This window comes from Perca flavescens, chromosome 5, assembly GCF_004354835.1.
Source record: "Perca flavescens isolate YP-PL-M2 chromosome 5, PFLA_1.0, whole genome shotgun sequence".
In the NCBI taxonomy this organism is placed as follows: domain Eukaryota; kingdom Metazoa; phylum Chordata; class Actinopteri; order Perciformes; family Percidae; genus Perca; species Perca flavescens.
The window spans coordinates 36,516,616-36,531,934 of NC_041335.1; the positions used below are offsets into that span (position 1 = coordinate 36,516,616).

General features: G+C 39.9%; 1 protein-coding gene across 2 annotated transcripts in view; it reads left to right on the forward strand.

Annotated features, from left to right (window-relative positions):
* Positions 1–400: 400 nt before the first annotated feature.
* Positions 401–15,319, forward strand: part of tcf7l1b (transcription factor 7 like 1b) — an 89,989-nt gene continuing 75,070 nt past the window's right edge. For both annotated transcript variants that reach the window (XM_028577122.1, XM_028577123.1), the window contains exons 1-3: positions 401–1,370; positions 1,747–1,819; positions 1,960–2,087. In XM_028577122.1, the coding sequence (XP_028432923.1) occupies positions 1,185–1,370; positions 1,747–1,819; positions 1,960–2,087 (387 nt within the window). In that variant the 5' untranslated portion in view covers positions 401–1,184. The remainder of the gene's footprint in view (positions 1,371–1,746; positions 1,820–1,959; positions 2,088–15,319) is intronic.

The following is a 15,319-nucleotide window of genomic DNA, read 5'->3' on the forward strand; positions in this document are numbered from 1 at the left end:
CAACTAATCGATTAATCCATTAATCTTTGCGACCTCAACCTGCTTTAAAATCAAAGCAGACATGGAAATGTTTTAGCCTACAATATGGAACCTATAAACTATAAAAACATACAATTGTGTTTATTTTCCAAGTCACAACACTGGCTGACTTCTTCCACTTATTTTTGATATAATCTGCAATAATAGAAGAATCGTCATCTTAGTGAATACATAACAATGCCATTCATGTGCATCTCTATTTCCCCATGTGCAAACATCCACTTTTCTGTTGTGAATGCCCTCGTTTCCCTGCGTGGTGTGGTGGCTCGAGGGTAAAGAATAGCTGATCTACATGGCGTTGAATGAAGTGTCGGTTTTCAGTGCAAACTCCTCCCCTACGGACGGGGCTGCGCTTTTTCTTCCACTTGAACAACCAAGTAGTTTTTCAGGGCGCATTCCCCGGCAGCAATGTGGAGGGAAAGGGCGACTACATCCAGCTGAACGTTTGATTTTTTACACGTTTGCATCGTTTTTTTTTCTTTCTTCCTATTTTGTAAACTTTAGCAGTTCTTTTTTTCTGGGGGGGGTAAAACAAGCGAGTGGCTGACCCTCTCGTGTTTATTTTTTTTTCTGTATTTTTTTTATTTATTTTTTATAACTCGAGCCATTGTTTTCTCACACATGGATATCAGGAGATGAAATCGGACGTGCGTCTTGTTGTTGCTTTCGCTTGAGTAACCCTCTCGGACTAGTGTAGTTTATGTGGTCCCCGGGCTCCGTAGGAGGAGGAGAAGAGAGTCCTATTCCTCGGCAGCGCAACCAGGAGAGACACGCAGGGGCCACAAGTTATCCGCAGGCTGCGAAAGGACACCAAACTTTGCCAAGTTGCTGCGCATCCGGCCGCGGACGCCAAACACACGATATCGATATTTTTCGATCTCTGTCGCGACATTTAACTGTGTGGATTATCATCGCGATCGAGGCTCGTCATGGACTACTGGAGCCCGTTCAGAGGATGAAAAGGGTCTTTTAAAAAATAAGAAAAAAAGCATCGACACTTTCTTGCAGTTATAGTTCACTACTACGGCGGGGGACTCGTCTGGACTACGCTGATCTGATAAAGAAAAGAAAAGAAAAGTCATTTGTTATTGCGGTTGTTTCCCTCCCCTCCTCCTTCTTCTGATATCTAACGTTATTCTGCAAAAATGCCACAGTTGAACGGAGGCGGTGGGGATGATTTGGGGGCCAATGATGAGATGATCTCGTTTAAAGACGAAGGGGAGCCGGAGGAAAAGATATCCGAGAATGTGTCAGCGGAAAGGGATTTGGATGATGTGAAATCCTCCTTAGTGAACGAGTCGGAAAACAACAGCAGCTCGTCGGACTCAGAGGTAAGCACACTGCCAATATAGGCTGTAAAAGAACCATAGGGACACTTTTTTACACTTTCATTTCATATTTGTCCTTTAATAATGCACGTTTTTTAAATTGCTTTAGTTGTTTAGTTGCTACTGTTATGTTTTGCCTGACTTCTGCACCATTTAGCATGCATGTGTAGGCTATATTGTATACATTAGGCTATTTGTTACTTGTTGTGCATAGCCTAGGCTACATGTTGCACCGTGGGTCGGAGAGAAATGTATTTGGACTCCTCTGTATCCACATATTGAGGGAATTGGGAATCGACAACAACTAAACTTGCTTTAATGCTGTTGAAAGTTACAATAGTTTCTTCCCCTTCTGTGTGTACATTTCTTTCCCTGTCAGCAAGCAGAGAGGCGCCCCCAAACCAGACCCGACTTAGAAAGTTACGAGAAAGCGAGAGACTACTTCAGTGAAGGTAAACAAAATTATTAAAAAAAACACACAAACACCCTCGATACTTTGTGTGTGCTTTAGCTAGCATTTATGTATCGCGTTTGTGTCTCTTTTTAAAGACTGACTTTTCCTCCCTCTCCCTCTTTCTGTCTCCTTCTGCAGCCCTAAGGAGGCAGCAAGATGGTGGCTTTTTTAAGAGTCCTCACTATCCTGGCTACCCGTTTCTCATGATCCCAGACCTCAGCAACCCGTACATATCCAACGGTTCACTGTCTCCGAGTGCAAGAACAGTAAGTGTCCCCTCGCCGTCGACGTGTTTCTCTTCCCTTCGAATCAGTCTCTTTTCACTCCGTGAAAAACTTTGTTTGGCCGCGCGTTAAAGTTCCCTGTGCACTGCCAGACCGCCATATTCCCTCCGAGTGGCCTCTCAAGGAGTCCTACTAACTACTTCTTTGTTCTTTTTTTTTGGGGATATAAATTTCTCGCTGGCTGCCACCACCACCCCCCTCCCTTTTCGACAAGCCTCACATTTGACAACTTCTCATTCGGCTCAAAGTTCAGACACATTAGCCTTTCTTTGTCATTTTTGAAGGATTTATGGCATTTCCTTGTCGAAAAATCCCCTCACACTCACGCTGCATAGCCTATTGATTGTATAGGCTAGAGCTGCAAAGACAAATCGATTAGTTGTCAACCGTTCAATTAATCACCAACTATTTTGATAATCAAATTAATGGGGTTGAGTCATTTTTTTAAAATGTAAAATATTCTCTGATTGCAGCTTGTTAAATGTGAAAATTTTCTCGTGTCTTCTCTCCACTGTGACAGTAAACTGAATATCTCTTGTTTGAGTTGTGGACAAAACGAGACATTTGAGGACGTCATCTTGGGCTTTTTGGGAAACACATTTTCTGACATTTTACACAGCAATCAATTAATCCAGAAAATAATCGACAGATTAATCGACAATGAAAATAAACGTTACTTGCAGCCCTAAACGTCACTTTGAGTTTCCTATGTGCACTTGCAGTGTAGAGGCTAGTATTCTTCTAAAATGTATTTTAGAATTGCAAGATATTTTTAAAGTCGGCCGCTTAATTGCTTTCCATTTAGTACTTGTGTTTGTAATGAAGGTTTTTCTTCAGGATAGTAACTATCAAGATAGTAACTATCAGCTCTTTAAAATCCTGCAGGCTGTTTGCACACATTCTCTGCAGAAAATTGAAAAAAAACAACCAAAGCTGTCCCTGAAGTCATATCCTACAGTAACAACAACGTAATATCTCGCTCTGACACACACAGGAGGCATTTCACTGCTGTGTCCATGACAACTGTTGTTCAGAGACTTTTAAAAGTCTAGATAAGGTTGACAGTCTTAAGTAAGTGTTGTTGATGCAGAGTTTTTTTGCAAAGGTTCAACCGACTTGTTGCAATCGCACCAGTAAATGCTGCATTGGTTTCTGCAGTTTAATCCATACATATCACATATTAAACATGCCCTAACTACCGGTTAATAAAACACGGAGACCTTACAATAGTTGGCAATGCTGCAAACATGAGCCACATAAGACAATTGATGATAAAAAAAAAAATCCAACATTAAGGTCAAAGAACGTGTTATAAACATAGTGACGAATACTAGGGCTGAAACTAATGATTATTTTCATTATCGATTAATTGTTTGGTCTATGAAATGTCAGAAAAAAAGGGGGGAAAAAATCCAACTCCAAGCTGATGTCTTTAAATGTCTTGTGTTGTCCAAACCCAAAGATATTCAGTTTAATATGAGGATGAAATAGAAAAGAGCTGGAAATCTCCATATTTATGAGACTGAAAGCAGCATTTTCTGCTATTTTTTGTGTGAAAAATTACGGTAAATCGATTATCAAAATAGTTGCCGATTATTTTTCTGTCGATTGACTAATCGTTGCAGCTCTATGAGAAATATCACGATAAAAAAAAATCCCACTCTAAGAGGTTATAAACGTAGTGACGACAAATAGCGATTCCAAACAAACGTGCGTGATTTTAAGCAATTCAACCAATTGGAATATTTGGAATGCTAACCTACTAAATACAATTGAACTATGCAAACTTCCTTGAAATAATCCCTGCTGGAGAGCTGTGTTCTTTGGAGCTCGTCCATCCCCCAATCCGTGTCACATCCCCTCCCACCCCCCAAAAAACAAGTACTTTCGTTAATGCCTGGCAGGCATCTGACTGAAAAGACCCCCCCCCCCTTTCCCTCCCCTCTTTTCTGTCTCCTTTTCACCGTTCCTGGCCCACTCCCCTCGCCTCCCTCTCTCCACCTTCCATTCAATTAGAAAGGCGTTAGTTGACCATTGTTATTCTGAGCAGTCTTGATGGCTTCATTGGAGGTCTCCGTTGGGGCTCATTAACTAAATGGCTACTCTGGTGATACATAGATTTGTCTCTCTCGTTGCTTTTGGGCCGACAGAGTTTGGCAGGAATGTTGTCAGAGATATATAAACGTGAAGGAATGCAAAGGCAATGTCGTATTTTATGCTTTTTCTGAACGATTTTTAGCAGGAAAAATGGTTTTGGGTAGATCTGCAAAGATCAAACGTTTAGTTGCCATCTATTTTTGATAATCGATACAAGGTTTGAATCTTTTTTTATGACAAAATGAAAAAAGTTCTCAGATTGCAGCTTGTTAAATGTGAGTATTATTCTAGTTTCTTCTCTCCTCTGTGACAGTAAACTGAATATCTCTGAGTTGGGGACAAAACAAGACGTGATCCACATTTTTTTTGTTTTTACAATTTTCTGACATTTTAGAGACTGAACAATTAATTTATAAATTGAAGAAACTATTAATCAAAGAAATAATGGACAGATTAATCGGCAGTGAAAATAATCGTTAGTCTCAGCCATAGTTTTTTGGTATAATCGAGGAACACACCTAACACTCTGAAGAAATTGACAGAATTTTCAACAGCCTATTATCTGCTTTGTTTTGTCTTGTGTGTCTGCTGTGGAAGCCTCTCACTCTTCCTTGTGTTTTTATGCAGCATAGTAGAGTTGGCAAAAAAACCATCAACAAAAAAACCCGTTGTTCTTGTTACTTGAGGCAAAGTAGCAAATAATTGGAGAGGACTTAAAATTCAGAGGTATAAGCCCCCGATATTAGAAAAAGAAAAGAATGAGGTCAACGGGACAGAGTGAGCTGACTGTGTCAATCATCAGCGTTGCAGAAAACACGCAGGCAGACAATGGCCGGCTTACACCGCAGACGTCTTAAAGTCCTCCATATTGCTCCTGGCTTTTAGTGCGAACGCAGTGAGTTTGATTGACTATGAGAGCTTCGACTTAGCACCTCTTAAGGATGGCATTCGGGGTTGTTTACACCTTTGGATGAAGTTCAATACAGTCAGATGATATTTACCAGCCGCTCGCACCCGCGTCTGGCCAGCGAACTTAGTTCAGCTAACTCTACATTCATCATGCATCTTTAGTCTGTGGAATACACCGATTGGCTCTTGGGCTGCAACTAGGGCTGCACGATATGAGGAAAATATTCGATACGCGATAAAGTTGATTGAATATCGCGATAACGATATTACTTAAATTAACAGATATTTGAGCCTACTCAGTTCTGCCTTTCTGTTGCTTTCAGTATTTTTTAAAAATAGGGCTGGGCAATATATCGATATTATATCGATATCGTGATTTGAGACTAGAAATCGTCTTAGATTTTGGATATCGTGATATGACGTAAGTGGTGTCTTTTCCTGGTTTTAAAGGCTGCATTACAGTGAAGTGATGTCATTTTCTGACCTTACCAGACTGTTGTAGCTGTTCTATTATTTGCCTTTACCCACTTAGTCTTTATGTCCACATTACTGATGATCATTTATCAAAAATCTCATTTCGCCCAGCCCTATTTTAAAATACAACAAATTGCGCATTGAATGGACAATGACAGGCACTACTAAAAAAGAATGACGTATACACTTTAAAGTGCAGTTTTCTACTGATATTTTCTTTCAACTAACACAAAAAATCTGGTAGTATCTATCGCGATATGTCGCAACCTTTCGCGATATGTATATTGCGCCAGTTGATATTGCGATGACTATAAAAAACAATATATTGTTTCGGCATGGGCCGGTTAACCAGTTTCAAGGGCTGTAGTCTTGCTTTGCCCGACCATCCACACGCTGCGGAGCGGAGGAGGGTCTGCCTAGTCCCCGCAGCATTCTGGGACGGGACAAAAACGTGCTCTGGTCCGTGTGGAGCCGCTGTAAAGTCATGCAAGAGAAAACTCTGATTGGACAGATAGTGTAGCTAGCTGTGTGGATTTACCCTGCAGAGATCTGAGGAGCAGTTAACCCTTGTGTTGTCTTCCCGTCGACCATGCAAGTTTTTTTTTTTCAATGTTTAGGACGTCTTTTTTGACACTTTTGTTGCTTTTCCACTGATGTTTTTGTCACTATTTTCAATGTTTTTGTCACTTTTTCCCACTGTTTTTTTCTGCACTTTTTGACCTTTTTGTGTGTTTTTTCCCCCCCACGTTTTTGAAGATTTTCCCAACATTTTTTTAGCCTAAAATGCTATGAAATTGAATAAAACGTGTGAAGAGAGTTGTAGGGCGCCATCCACGTTATTGCTTTTGAAAATTTGGTTGAAAGAAACTCAAATTTCCGATTATAGAAACTTTTTGAAAATGGGTCATAGACCCGAGGACAACCTGAGCAGTTATCCATAGTCCTCATGAATCCACCGGAGATTAGAACGGCAACATAAAGAAAGGGGAAGGAAACGGACATCCGGCGAAAAGACGGGATATCCTGCAGCACCGGAGCAATCACCGGAAGTGAAACTTCAAGCATATGTAGACTACTTGGGCTGCAACTACAAATGGGCCGGTTACCGGTTTGAAGGTATATCGCGGTTTGAAAAAGTCCCGGTTTCAAAAGCTCTACAGTTTTCCATCCTACCGTTCCTGCAGTATGAGCTGTGGTTGTCCGAGTTGTCAAGGACAGAAAGGGCAGTTTAGAAATCCGTCTCCCTGCCGGTGTGCAGTGTGTTTAAAAATAAAATGCATTGTGTTCAATGGAAAAAAACTTTGTACCCAGACATTTCAAAATAATACGTTTTAAAGCTGTAATTGCAATACAGTATAAACCGTGATATTTGTGCTGAAGGTTATCATACCGTCAGAATGTAATACCGACAACTAACGATCATTTTAGGGCTGCCACCTCTTAGTCGATTAGTTGACTAATCAAACTAGTTTTGGTCTTAGTTGACTAAGATTTCTTTTCACCTCTCAAAGTGCACAGCTCTGTCGATTAAATCAACTAATCGATTAGTTGACAAAATCCTATAAGTGTTAGTCGACTAAGAATTTCTTTAGTCGAGGACAGCCCTAGATCATTTTCATTACCGATTTAATCGTTTGTTCTATAAAATGTCACAAAATAGTGAGAAATGTTCATCCCGGTTTCTCAAAAAGTCCAAGCTGATTTGTCTGTCTTGTTGTGTGTCAGTCCAAAACACAAAGATATGTTTTTCGTTTTGTGCTCTTCCCATCCTCTTCAAAACTAAGTCCGCCATATAAATCAAAATTAAAACGATCCATTGTATCAATATTGTAGGCTAACATTACTGTTTTTCAGCCCTGGAAGTTACAATGTTGCTATTGAAATGGCGGAGTAATATTTTAAGTGATGCGCCAGGTGTGCTCAAATGGCTCTGGGTGAGCTGTCATGCTGATTTGAGCACGTTCCAAATGTCAGATTGTCTGGCCGGACCTACTTGTTGTACAATATGATATAAAACAGAAAAACCTCCATATTTGAAAGGCTAAAAAGAGCAGCTTTTTTTTACAATTTCTGTGTGAAACATTACTTTAACGATTAGCAAAATAGTTTCAGGCGGTTTTTTTTCTGTCGATCAACTATTCGATCAATCGTTTGGTCTATCAAATGTCGCGAAATAGTAAAAAATGTCTTTAAGTGTCTTGTTTTGTCAGTCCCAAACCCCAAATATATTAAGTTTAACATAATATAAAACAAAACAAAGCAGGAAATCTCCATATTTGAGAGGCTGAAACAGCGTTTTCTGCAATTTTTTTGGTTGATAATTCACTTCAACGATTAATCCATTGTCAAAATAGTTATATTTATATAATTTTTCCCGTTGATTGACTAATTGATCAGTCGACTAATCGTCGAAGCTCTAATTGGCTCGTGTGATCAATATTTGCCCACAGGGTATTCTCATTTGTGTCATCGCCTCTCCCCAAACAGTCCCAGTTTGTTGTAGTGTGTCTTGGAAGGCCCCATTGGGTCTGACAGATTTGGTTTATAGGTGTGTGTGTGTGTGTGTGTGTGTGTGTGTGTTGTTGTTCTTGTGCTGCATGAGACACATAAAAGTTACAGCTCCCGAACAGATCATATGATTCATGCCAGGTCGATAGACTCCACTTCTTTCTCTTTCACTTTCATAGCTTCGAGCATGGTGTAAATATTTCTGTAATTACAGATGGAACATTGTGTCCTTTTTTTTTTTACATTTCCTGCATGTGTCTACTTACAACTCCCCCTTCTGGTCTGACATGTTTGTAGTTTTTAGGCCTGCTTCCTCTTAGTCAATTAAGTGACAAAGAGGGGGAACTCGCTTTGTTTTATCTAACGTTGGTGCCTCTCTCTCTCTCTCTCTAGCTCGCTCCACCACTTTGTTTTATCAAACGTTGGCACCTCTCTCTCTCTCTCTCTCTCTCTCTGTTCTTTCTCTAGCTCGCTCCACCACTGTTTTATCTAACGTTAGTACCTCTCTCTCTCTTCCTGTTCTTTCTCTAGCTCGCTCCACCACTTTGTTTTATCTAACGTTAGCACCTCTCTCTCTTTCTCTTCCTGTTCTTTCTCTAGCTCGCTCCACCACTTTGTTTTATCTAACGTTAGCACCTCTCTCTCTTTCTCTTCCTGTTCTTTCTCTAGCTCGCTCCACCACTTTGTTTTATCTAACGTTAGCACCTCTCTCTCTCTCTCTCTCTCTCTCTCTGTTCTTTCTCTAGCTTGCTCCACCACTTTGTTTTATCTAACATTAGCACCTCTCTCTCTCTCTCTCTCTCTCTCTCTCTCTCTCTCTCTTCTCTCTCTGTTCTTTCTCTAGCTCGCTCCACCACTTTGTTTTATGTAACGTTAGCACTGCTCTCTCTCTCTCTTTCTCTCTCTCTGTCTCTCTCTGTTCTTTCTCTAGCTCGCTCCACCACTTTGTTTCAGCTAACGTTATCACGGCTCCACATAGCACTCTGGGATACTGTAGCAGTAGCTGTTGTTATAGCAACGAAAGACGCTCTCGGCTGCTTTTTGGAACCAAAACGCTGCCAGCTTTTCTTTTCTTTTTTTTACTACAAAAGCGCCCTATAGTCAACTTTTTCTTGTCAAAAAAGACGCCATGTGTGAACAGATCCGTCGTTTTGAATCAAACAACTGATTAGTCTAAATCATGTGTTAGTCAACTAAGCGTTTCGTTAGTCGAGGACAGCCGTCTGAATTTTGAGAGCTGCAAAGTAGGGCTGTGAATCTTAACTGGTCAACGATTCGAATCGATATCACGATGCATCGCCTCCTCAATGTTATTATATATTACTACACATGGTTTCCATCAACAAATTTCAAGTAGTCACATATCTGCTGTTAAAAAAGACACTTCCTGAACGTAGCGGAGTCTGAACACAGCAGACAAAAGGCAAAAACAAAAAAGCGGCGAGCGGAAAAATCAACCATCAATATCAGTAGGCAGTAATCTATTATGGTCTGTCCCTGCATCGGTGCACGATCGTCCACGTCGCGATGCATCGATGCATCGATGCAGAGATTCATTTCAGCGCCCCTACTGCGATAAGTTGTCAACTGTTAAATGAATCTGCAACTGTTTTAATAACCAATTAATCAGTTTGAGTCATTTTATTTAAAAAAAAAAGTAAAATTATCAACTAAATGTGAATATTGTTCTAGTGTCTTCTCTCCTCTGGGACAGTAAACTGAGACATGAAACGAGACATTTTAGGATGTCGTCTTGGGATTTTTGGGAAACACTGATCCACATTTTTCACCGTTTTCTGACATTTAGAGACCAAACTACTGTTCCATTAATCCAGAAACCAATCAACAGATTAAATGACAATAAAAATAATCGTTAGGTTGCATTGCAGCCCTTTAATAAACCCACCTGAAGCAGTGTAATGCATTTATATATATATATATTCTGCAGCATTTAAAAAAAACACACTGCTCAAAACTTCTGACTCTTGCACAAGAGTCACCGAGCAGTGATTTTAATCTGCGATGTGCAACACGATGAAGGATTTGAGGCCCGAGAACTTAAAAATTTGGATGTGGCAACCCTATCATGAGCAATGAGGGACAGGCGTACATGGGATCAGCGCAGAGTCCCCCCCCCCACCTCCCGAGGGGCCGAGCATAACTGATTTAAAGCCTGCTCGGAGCTGACATTCTGCTGTAATCCACTGAGAGCGGAGGAGGAGGTTTAATGTCTGCAGAGATGTTCCACCAGACTTCTGCCTGCTGTGCTGAGCGGGGGGGCAGAGAGAGCTTTTTTCCAGTGGTGGAATGTAACTAAGTACTATTATTCCAGCTTTAGTTACTAGTTACTTTAGTTACTCCGCTACATTCATCTGTTCCAGCTTTAGTTACTAGTTACTTTAGTTACTCCGCTACATTCATCTGTTACAGCTTTAGTTACTAGTTACTTTAGTTACTCCGCTACATTCATCTGTTCCAGCTTTAGTTACTAGTTACTTTAGTTACTCCGCTACATTCATCTGTTCCAGCTTTAGTTACTAGTTACTTTAGTTACTCCGCTACATTCATCTGTTCCAGCTTTAGTAACTAGTTACTTTAGTTACTCCGCTACATTCATCTGTTCCAGCTTTAGTTACTAGTTACTTTAGTTACTCCGCTACATTCATCTGTTCCAGCTTTAGTTACTAGTTACTTTAGTTACTCCGCTACATTCATCTGTTCCAGCTTTAGTTACTAGTTACTTTAGTTACTCCTCTACATTCATCTGTTATAGCTTTAGTTACTAGTTACTTTAGTTACTCCGCTACATTCATCTGTTACAGCTTTAGTTACTAGTTACTTTAGTTACTCCGCTACATTCATCTGTTACAGCTTTAGTTACTAGTTATTTTAGATACTCCTCTTCATTCATCTGTTACAGCTTTAGTTACTAGTTACTTTAGTTACTCCTCTTCATTCATCTGTTACAGCTTTAGTTACTAGTTATTTTAGTTACTCCTCTACATTCATCTGTTACAGCTTTAGTTACTAGTTACTTTAGTTACTCCGCTACATTCATCTGTTCCAGCTTTAGTTACTAGTTACTTTAGTTACTCCGCTACATTCATCTGTTCCAGCTTTAGTTACTAGTTACTTTAGTTACTCCGCTACATTCATCTGTTCCAGCTTTAGTTACTAGTTACTTTAGTTACTCCGCTACATTCATCTGTTCCAGCTTTAGTTACTAGTTACTTTAGTTACTCCGCTACATTCATCTGTTCCAGCTTTAGTTACTAGTTACTTTAGTTACTCCGCTACATTCATCTGTTCCAGCTTTAGTAACTAGTTACTTTAGTTACTCCGCTACATTCATCTGTTCCAGCTTTAGTTACTAGTTACTTTAGTTACTCCGCTACATTCATCTGTTACAGCTTTAGTTACTAGTTACTTACAGCTTTAGTTACTAGTTATTTTAGTTACTCCTCTACATTCATCTGTTACAGCTTTAGTTACTTTACAAGTTTAGTTTTTGTTGTACTCTAAACACATGCAGTTTATAAAATATGATGTTTTGTTATAAATTAAGCTACCCAACGATATATATAGACCCACAGCTGACATGATGAGACCATTAAACACACAACTGTTTGGATTGTTTTCAGTTTCTACAATGGGAGGATTTTACTTTTAATATTTTAAGTACATTTTCCTGATGATACTTACAGACTTTTACTAAAGTAACATTTTCAATGCAGGACTTTTACTTGCAACAGGGTATTTTTACAGTGTGGTGTAAGTACTTTTACTTACCCGAGTCAGCGTATTGTTTGTGTATTCATTGATGTGATTATGGCCTCATTGTTCCCGTAGTGACAGACTAGTGCCAGATTTAATTGGCGAACAAAACACTCTGCTTGACGCCACCGCTTGTCAGCTTCCTCAGCACTTTTAGATAACTCGGCGAGTACATCATCATCATCGGCGCCGAGGAGTGAAATGCCTCTTGTGTGTGTGAGAGGTGGCACGTTGGCGAGAGCGAGGTTAGCCGCACAAATGTATCTTCATCAAAACACGCAGCGGGACAATCGAACCCTCCCGAATAGGGCTGCAACTAACCATCATTTTCATTGGCGATTAATCGGTGGATTATTGCCTCTGGTCTCTAAAATGTCAGAAAATGGTGAAAAATGTGGATCAGTGTTTCCCAAAAAGCCCAAGATGACATCCTCAAATGTCTCGTTTTGTCCCCAACTCAAAGATATTCAGTTTACTGTCCCAGAGGAGAGAAGACACTAGAACAATATTCACATTTAACAACGCTGACATCAGAGAATTTGAACTTGTTTCCCATAGAAAATGCAGGGTTCAACAGTAAGGGTTGCCGGTAACGTTGCACGATATTGACAAAGTGTGATATTGCGATATCGATAATGAATATTGCAATATCGATATTAATTTTGATATTTTTAAACATATGTAAAATTACAAAACTTTTGGGAAAACACAGTTTTTTTTTGGACTGGTCCAACACTTTCAATACAACATGGCGCGTGATATCGCGATAACGATATTGAGTCGATGTGTCATGCACCCCTAGTTGCCGGATGGCCCGGGGCAAGTAGATATAACAACCTACATGCCCAATGAGCTTGATGCTTTTAATGTTTTTAATTTTTTTGGAAATTTTTTGTCGTTTTTGTTTACATTTGTGAAGATTTTTTATGTTTTTTATTTATTTTTTTTAATGTATTTTCTTTTCGAAGTTTGACTTTTTTCGATATTTTTTTCATGTTTTTTTAAAAACGTTTTTTGACGGGGCCAGTAAAAAACAACAACCTGAAATGACTCAAACCGATAAATCGATTATCAAAATAGTAAATATGATAGATATAATAAATAGATTAATTTAACTAATTTATTCATCTTTTGCGGCTCCAAACATATGTAGGTAATGGTTTGTCAGAATCCTTCATTTTCACTTGAATGTAACAGACTTGTACAGTAAAATGCCAGGGCTCGCCACACAGACAGACAGACAGACAGACAGACAGACAGACAGACAGACAGACAGACCGATAAAATAGTTGGTCATTCTCTCCATAGTTGACAACTAATCGATTAACCTTTGCAGCTCTCCTCCCGAGCACGGTTGTTGAGTGGGAGATTGTTTGCGATTGATATACGAACCTCAGCTTGTATGAGTCCGAACATGTCGGTGGCTACGGTTGCACGCCTCTTTGACTTCTTTTTTCCCGTTCTTTTCTGCTGCTTTCGGTGCTTGAAAATGTGCAGACAAAGAAAAAGTCAACAGAGACATTGTCCCGCCGAATAAAAGAGCCTCCTCCTGCATGAGCAAACGCTGTTTGTATGGAGGTGTCTTTTCATCAGGTGGCTCACTTTGGCATTTCGCTCACCTTGCTGCGCGTGTGTGTGTGTGTGTGTGTGCGAATGTGCATGTATGTGTGTGTATCCATGCGTGCTACGCGTTTGTGTGTGTAAAGTGTGCAAGTGTCGGCGGGGGAGGGGGGGAGGGAGAGGAGGAGGGGGGTGGGGGATGTTCAGGTGAGGCTCTGTGGATAACTTTGCAACAGAGGGAACAGTGTGCAAGGCCTCACATTCTGACAACCCTCAGTGTTGTGTTCCTGAATGTTGGCGCGCAAATATTTTTTCAACCAAGCGCTGTGTCAACAGAGCGAACATATTTTCGACTAGGTTTGTAATTTTTTTAAAAGATAATTTTTTTTTTCCTTCAAAGGAAAAACACATCTACATCAATTTTGTGACAGCGTTCAATGAAAACCAGATTGCGAGCAACCGCAGAAATGCCATCGCTGGCTGAGAGCGCTCGCCTGGAGTGATTCATTTCGGTAATGAACTCAGCGCTAGGGCTGGAGGAAATTAAATTAAATTTGGCCAAAAATTGGTTTTGAAATATTAGATGAATCATGATTTATTTTGAGAAGGAGACGGTGGGGGGCAGATGTTTTTACTGATGTTATAGCACTTTAACGTTTCAAAATAGAAGCATTTTAAGTGATTGCAGTTGAAACTGTATTTTAGGCAACTGTGTGTCTCAGCAATTACTTTCATGTTACACAGAAATAATCGAGGTCAGGTCTAATTAGTGCAACACAAACCAAAGCAGTTCGTAGTGAGGATTATATAACCACAACATGTTACAAATGTTCCACTTTGCGTGCCTTTACATGTATAAATCCGGAGCTGCAAAGATGAATCGATTAGTTGCCAAGTATTCATTTAATCGGCAGCTATTTTGATAACTGATTTATCGATTTGAGTCATTGAGTCACTAAAGGACTTTAGCAGGAGAAGGTTTTCGGTAGATACGCAAAGATAAAGACTCAGTTAATTGCTGACTATTTTGATAATTGTTTATTAACAAATTCTCTGATGTCAGCTTCTTAAATGTGAATATTTTCTAGTTTCTCCTCTCCTCTGTGATCAGTGAACGCCGATTGACATTTTTCACCGTTTTCTGACATTTTAGAGACCACCGACTAATCCATTAACCCTTGTGTTGTCTTCCCGTTGACCAGGCAACTTTTTGGTCGTCTTTTTCAACACTTTTGTCGCTTTAACCACAAGGTTTTTGTGTCTCTTTTTCAACATTTTTGTCACTTTTCCCGATGTGTCTTTGTCGATTTCTTTCAGCGTCTTTTGACGTTTTTGTGTTTTTTCTTCCCACGTTTATTGAATCTTTTTCCCGACATTTTGGATTTTTTTTTTCCAACGTTCTTTTATGATTTTATTTCTCCAAATGCTTTAAAATTTAATAAAACACCCAAATTCAATAAAAGAAGTGAACTAATCATTTCTTTGACTTGTGAAGAACGTTGTAGAGAACCATCCACGTTACACACAACTTCTTTTTGAAAATTTGAAAAAATGGGTCAAATTTGAACGGAGGACAAACAGGAGGGTTAATGGAGAAAAAAATCGTTAGTTGCAGCCCTAAAATCAGTAGATGATGATAATCTGCAGCGTTAGTAGCTCCACATAAAGCCCTTCTAATGGAGTCCTACAGGAGCACGTGTGTGTCGGCTTCCCAACATCTCTTGTAAAGAACCGTGTCAAATGGCGTCAGTCCTGGTCTGTATCCTTCCCTCTCCGGTCTCTGTGGAAAAGCATGAGTTGGCGTCAATTCCTCCCTCTACCCCATGCTCCGCTAGTTCACTACGTTAACCCACCCACCCGCGCGCCCGCCCGGCATTACAAATTCTGTTTAT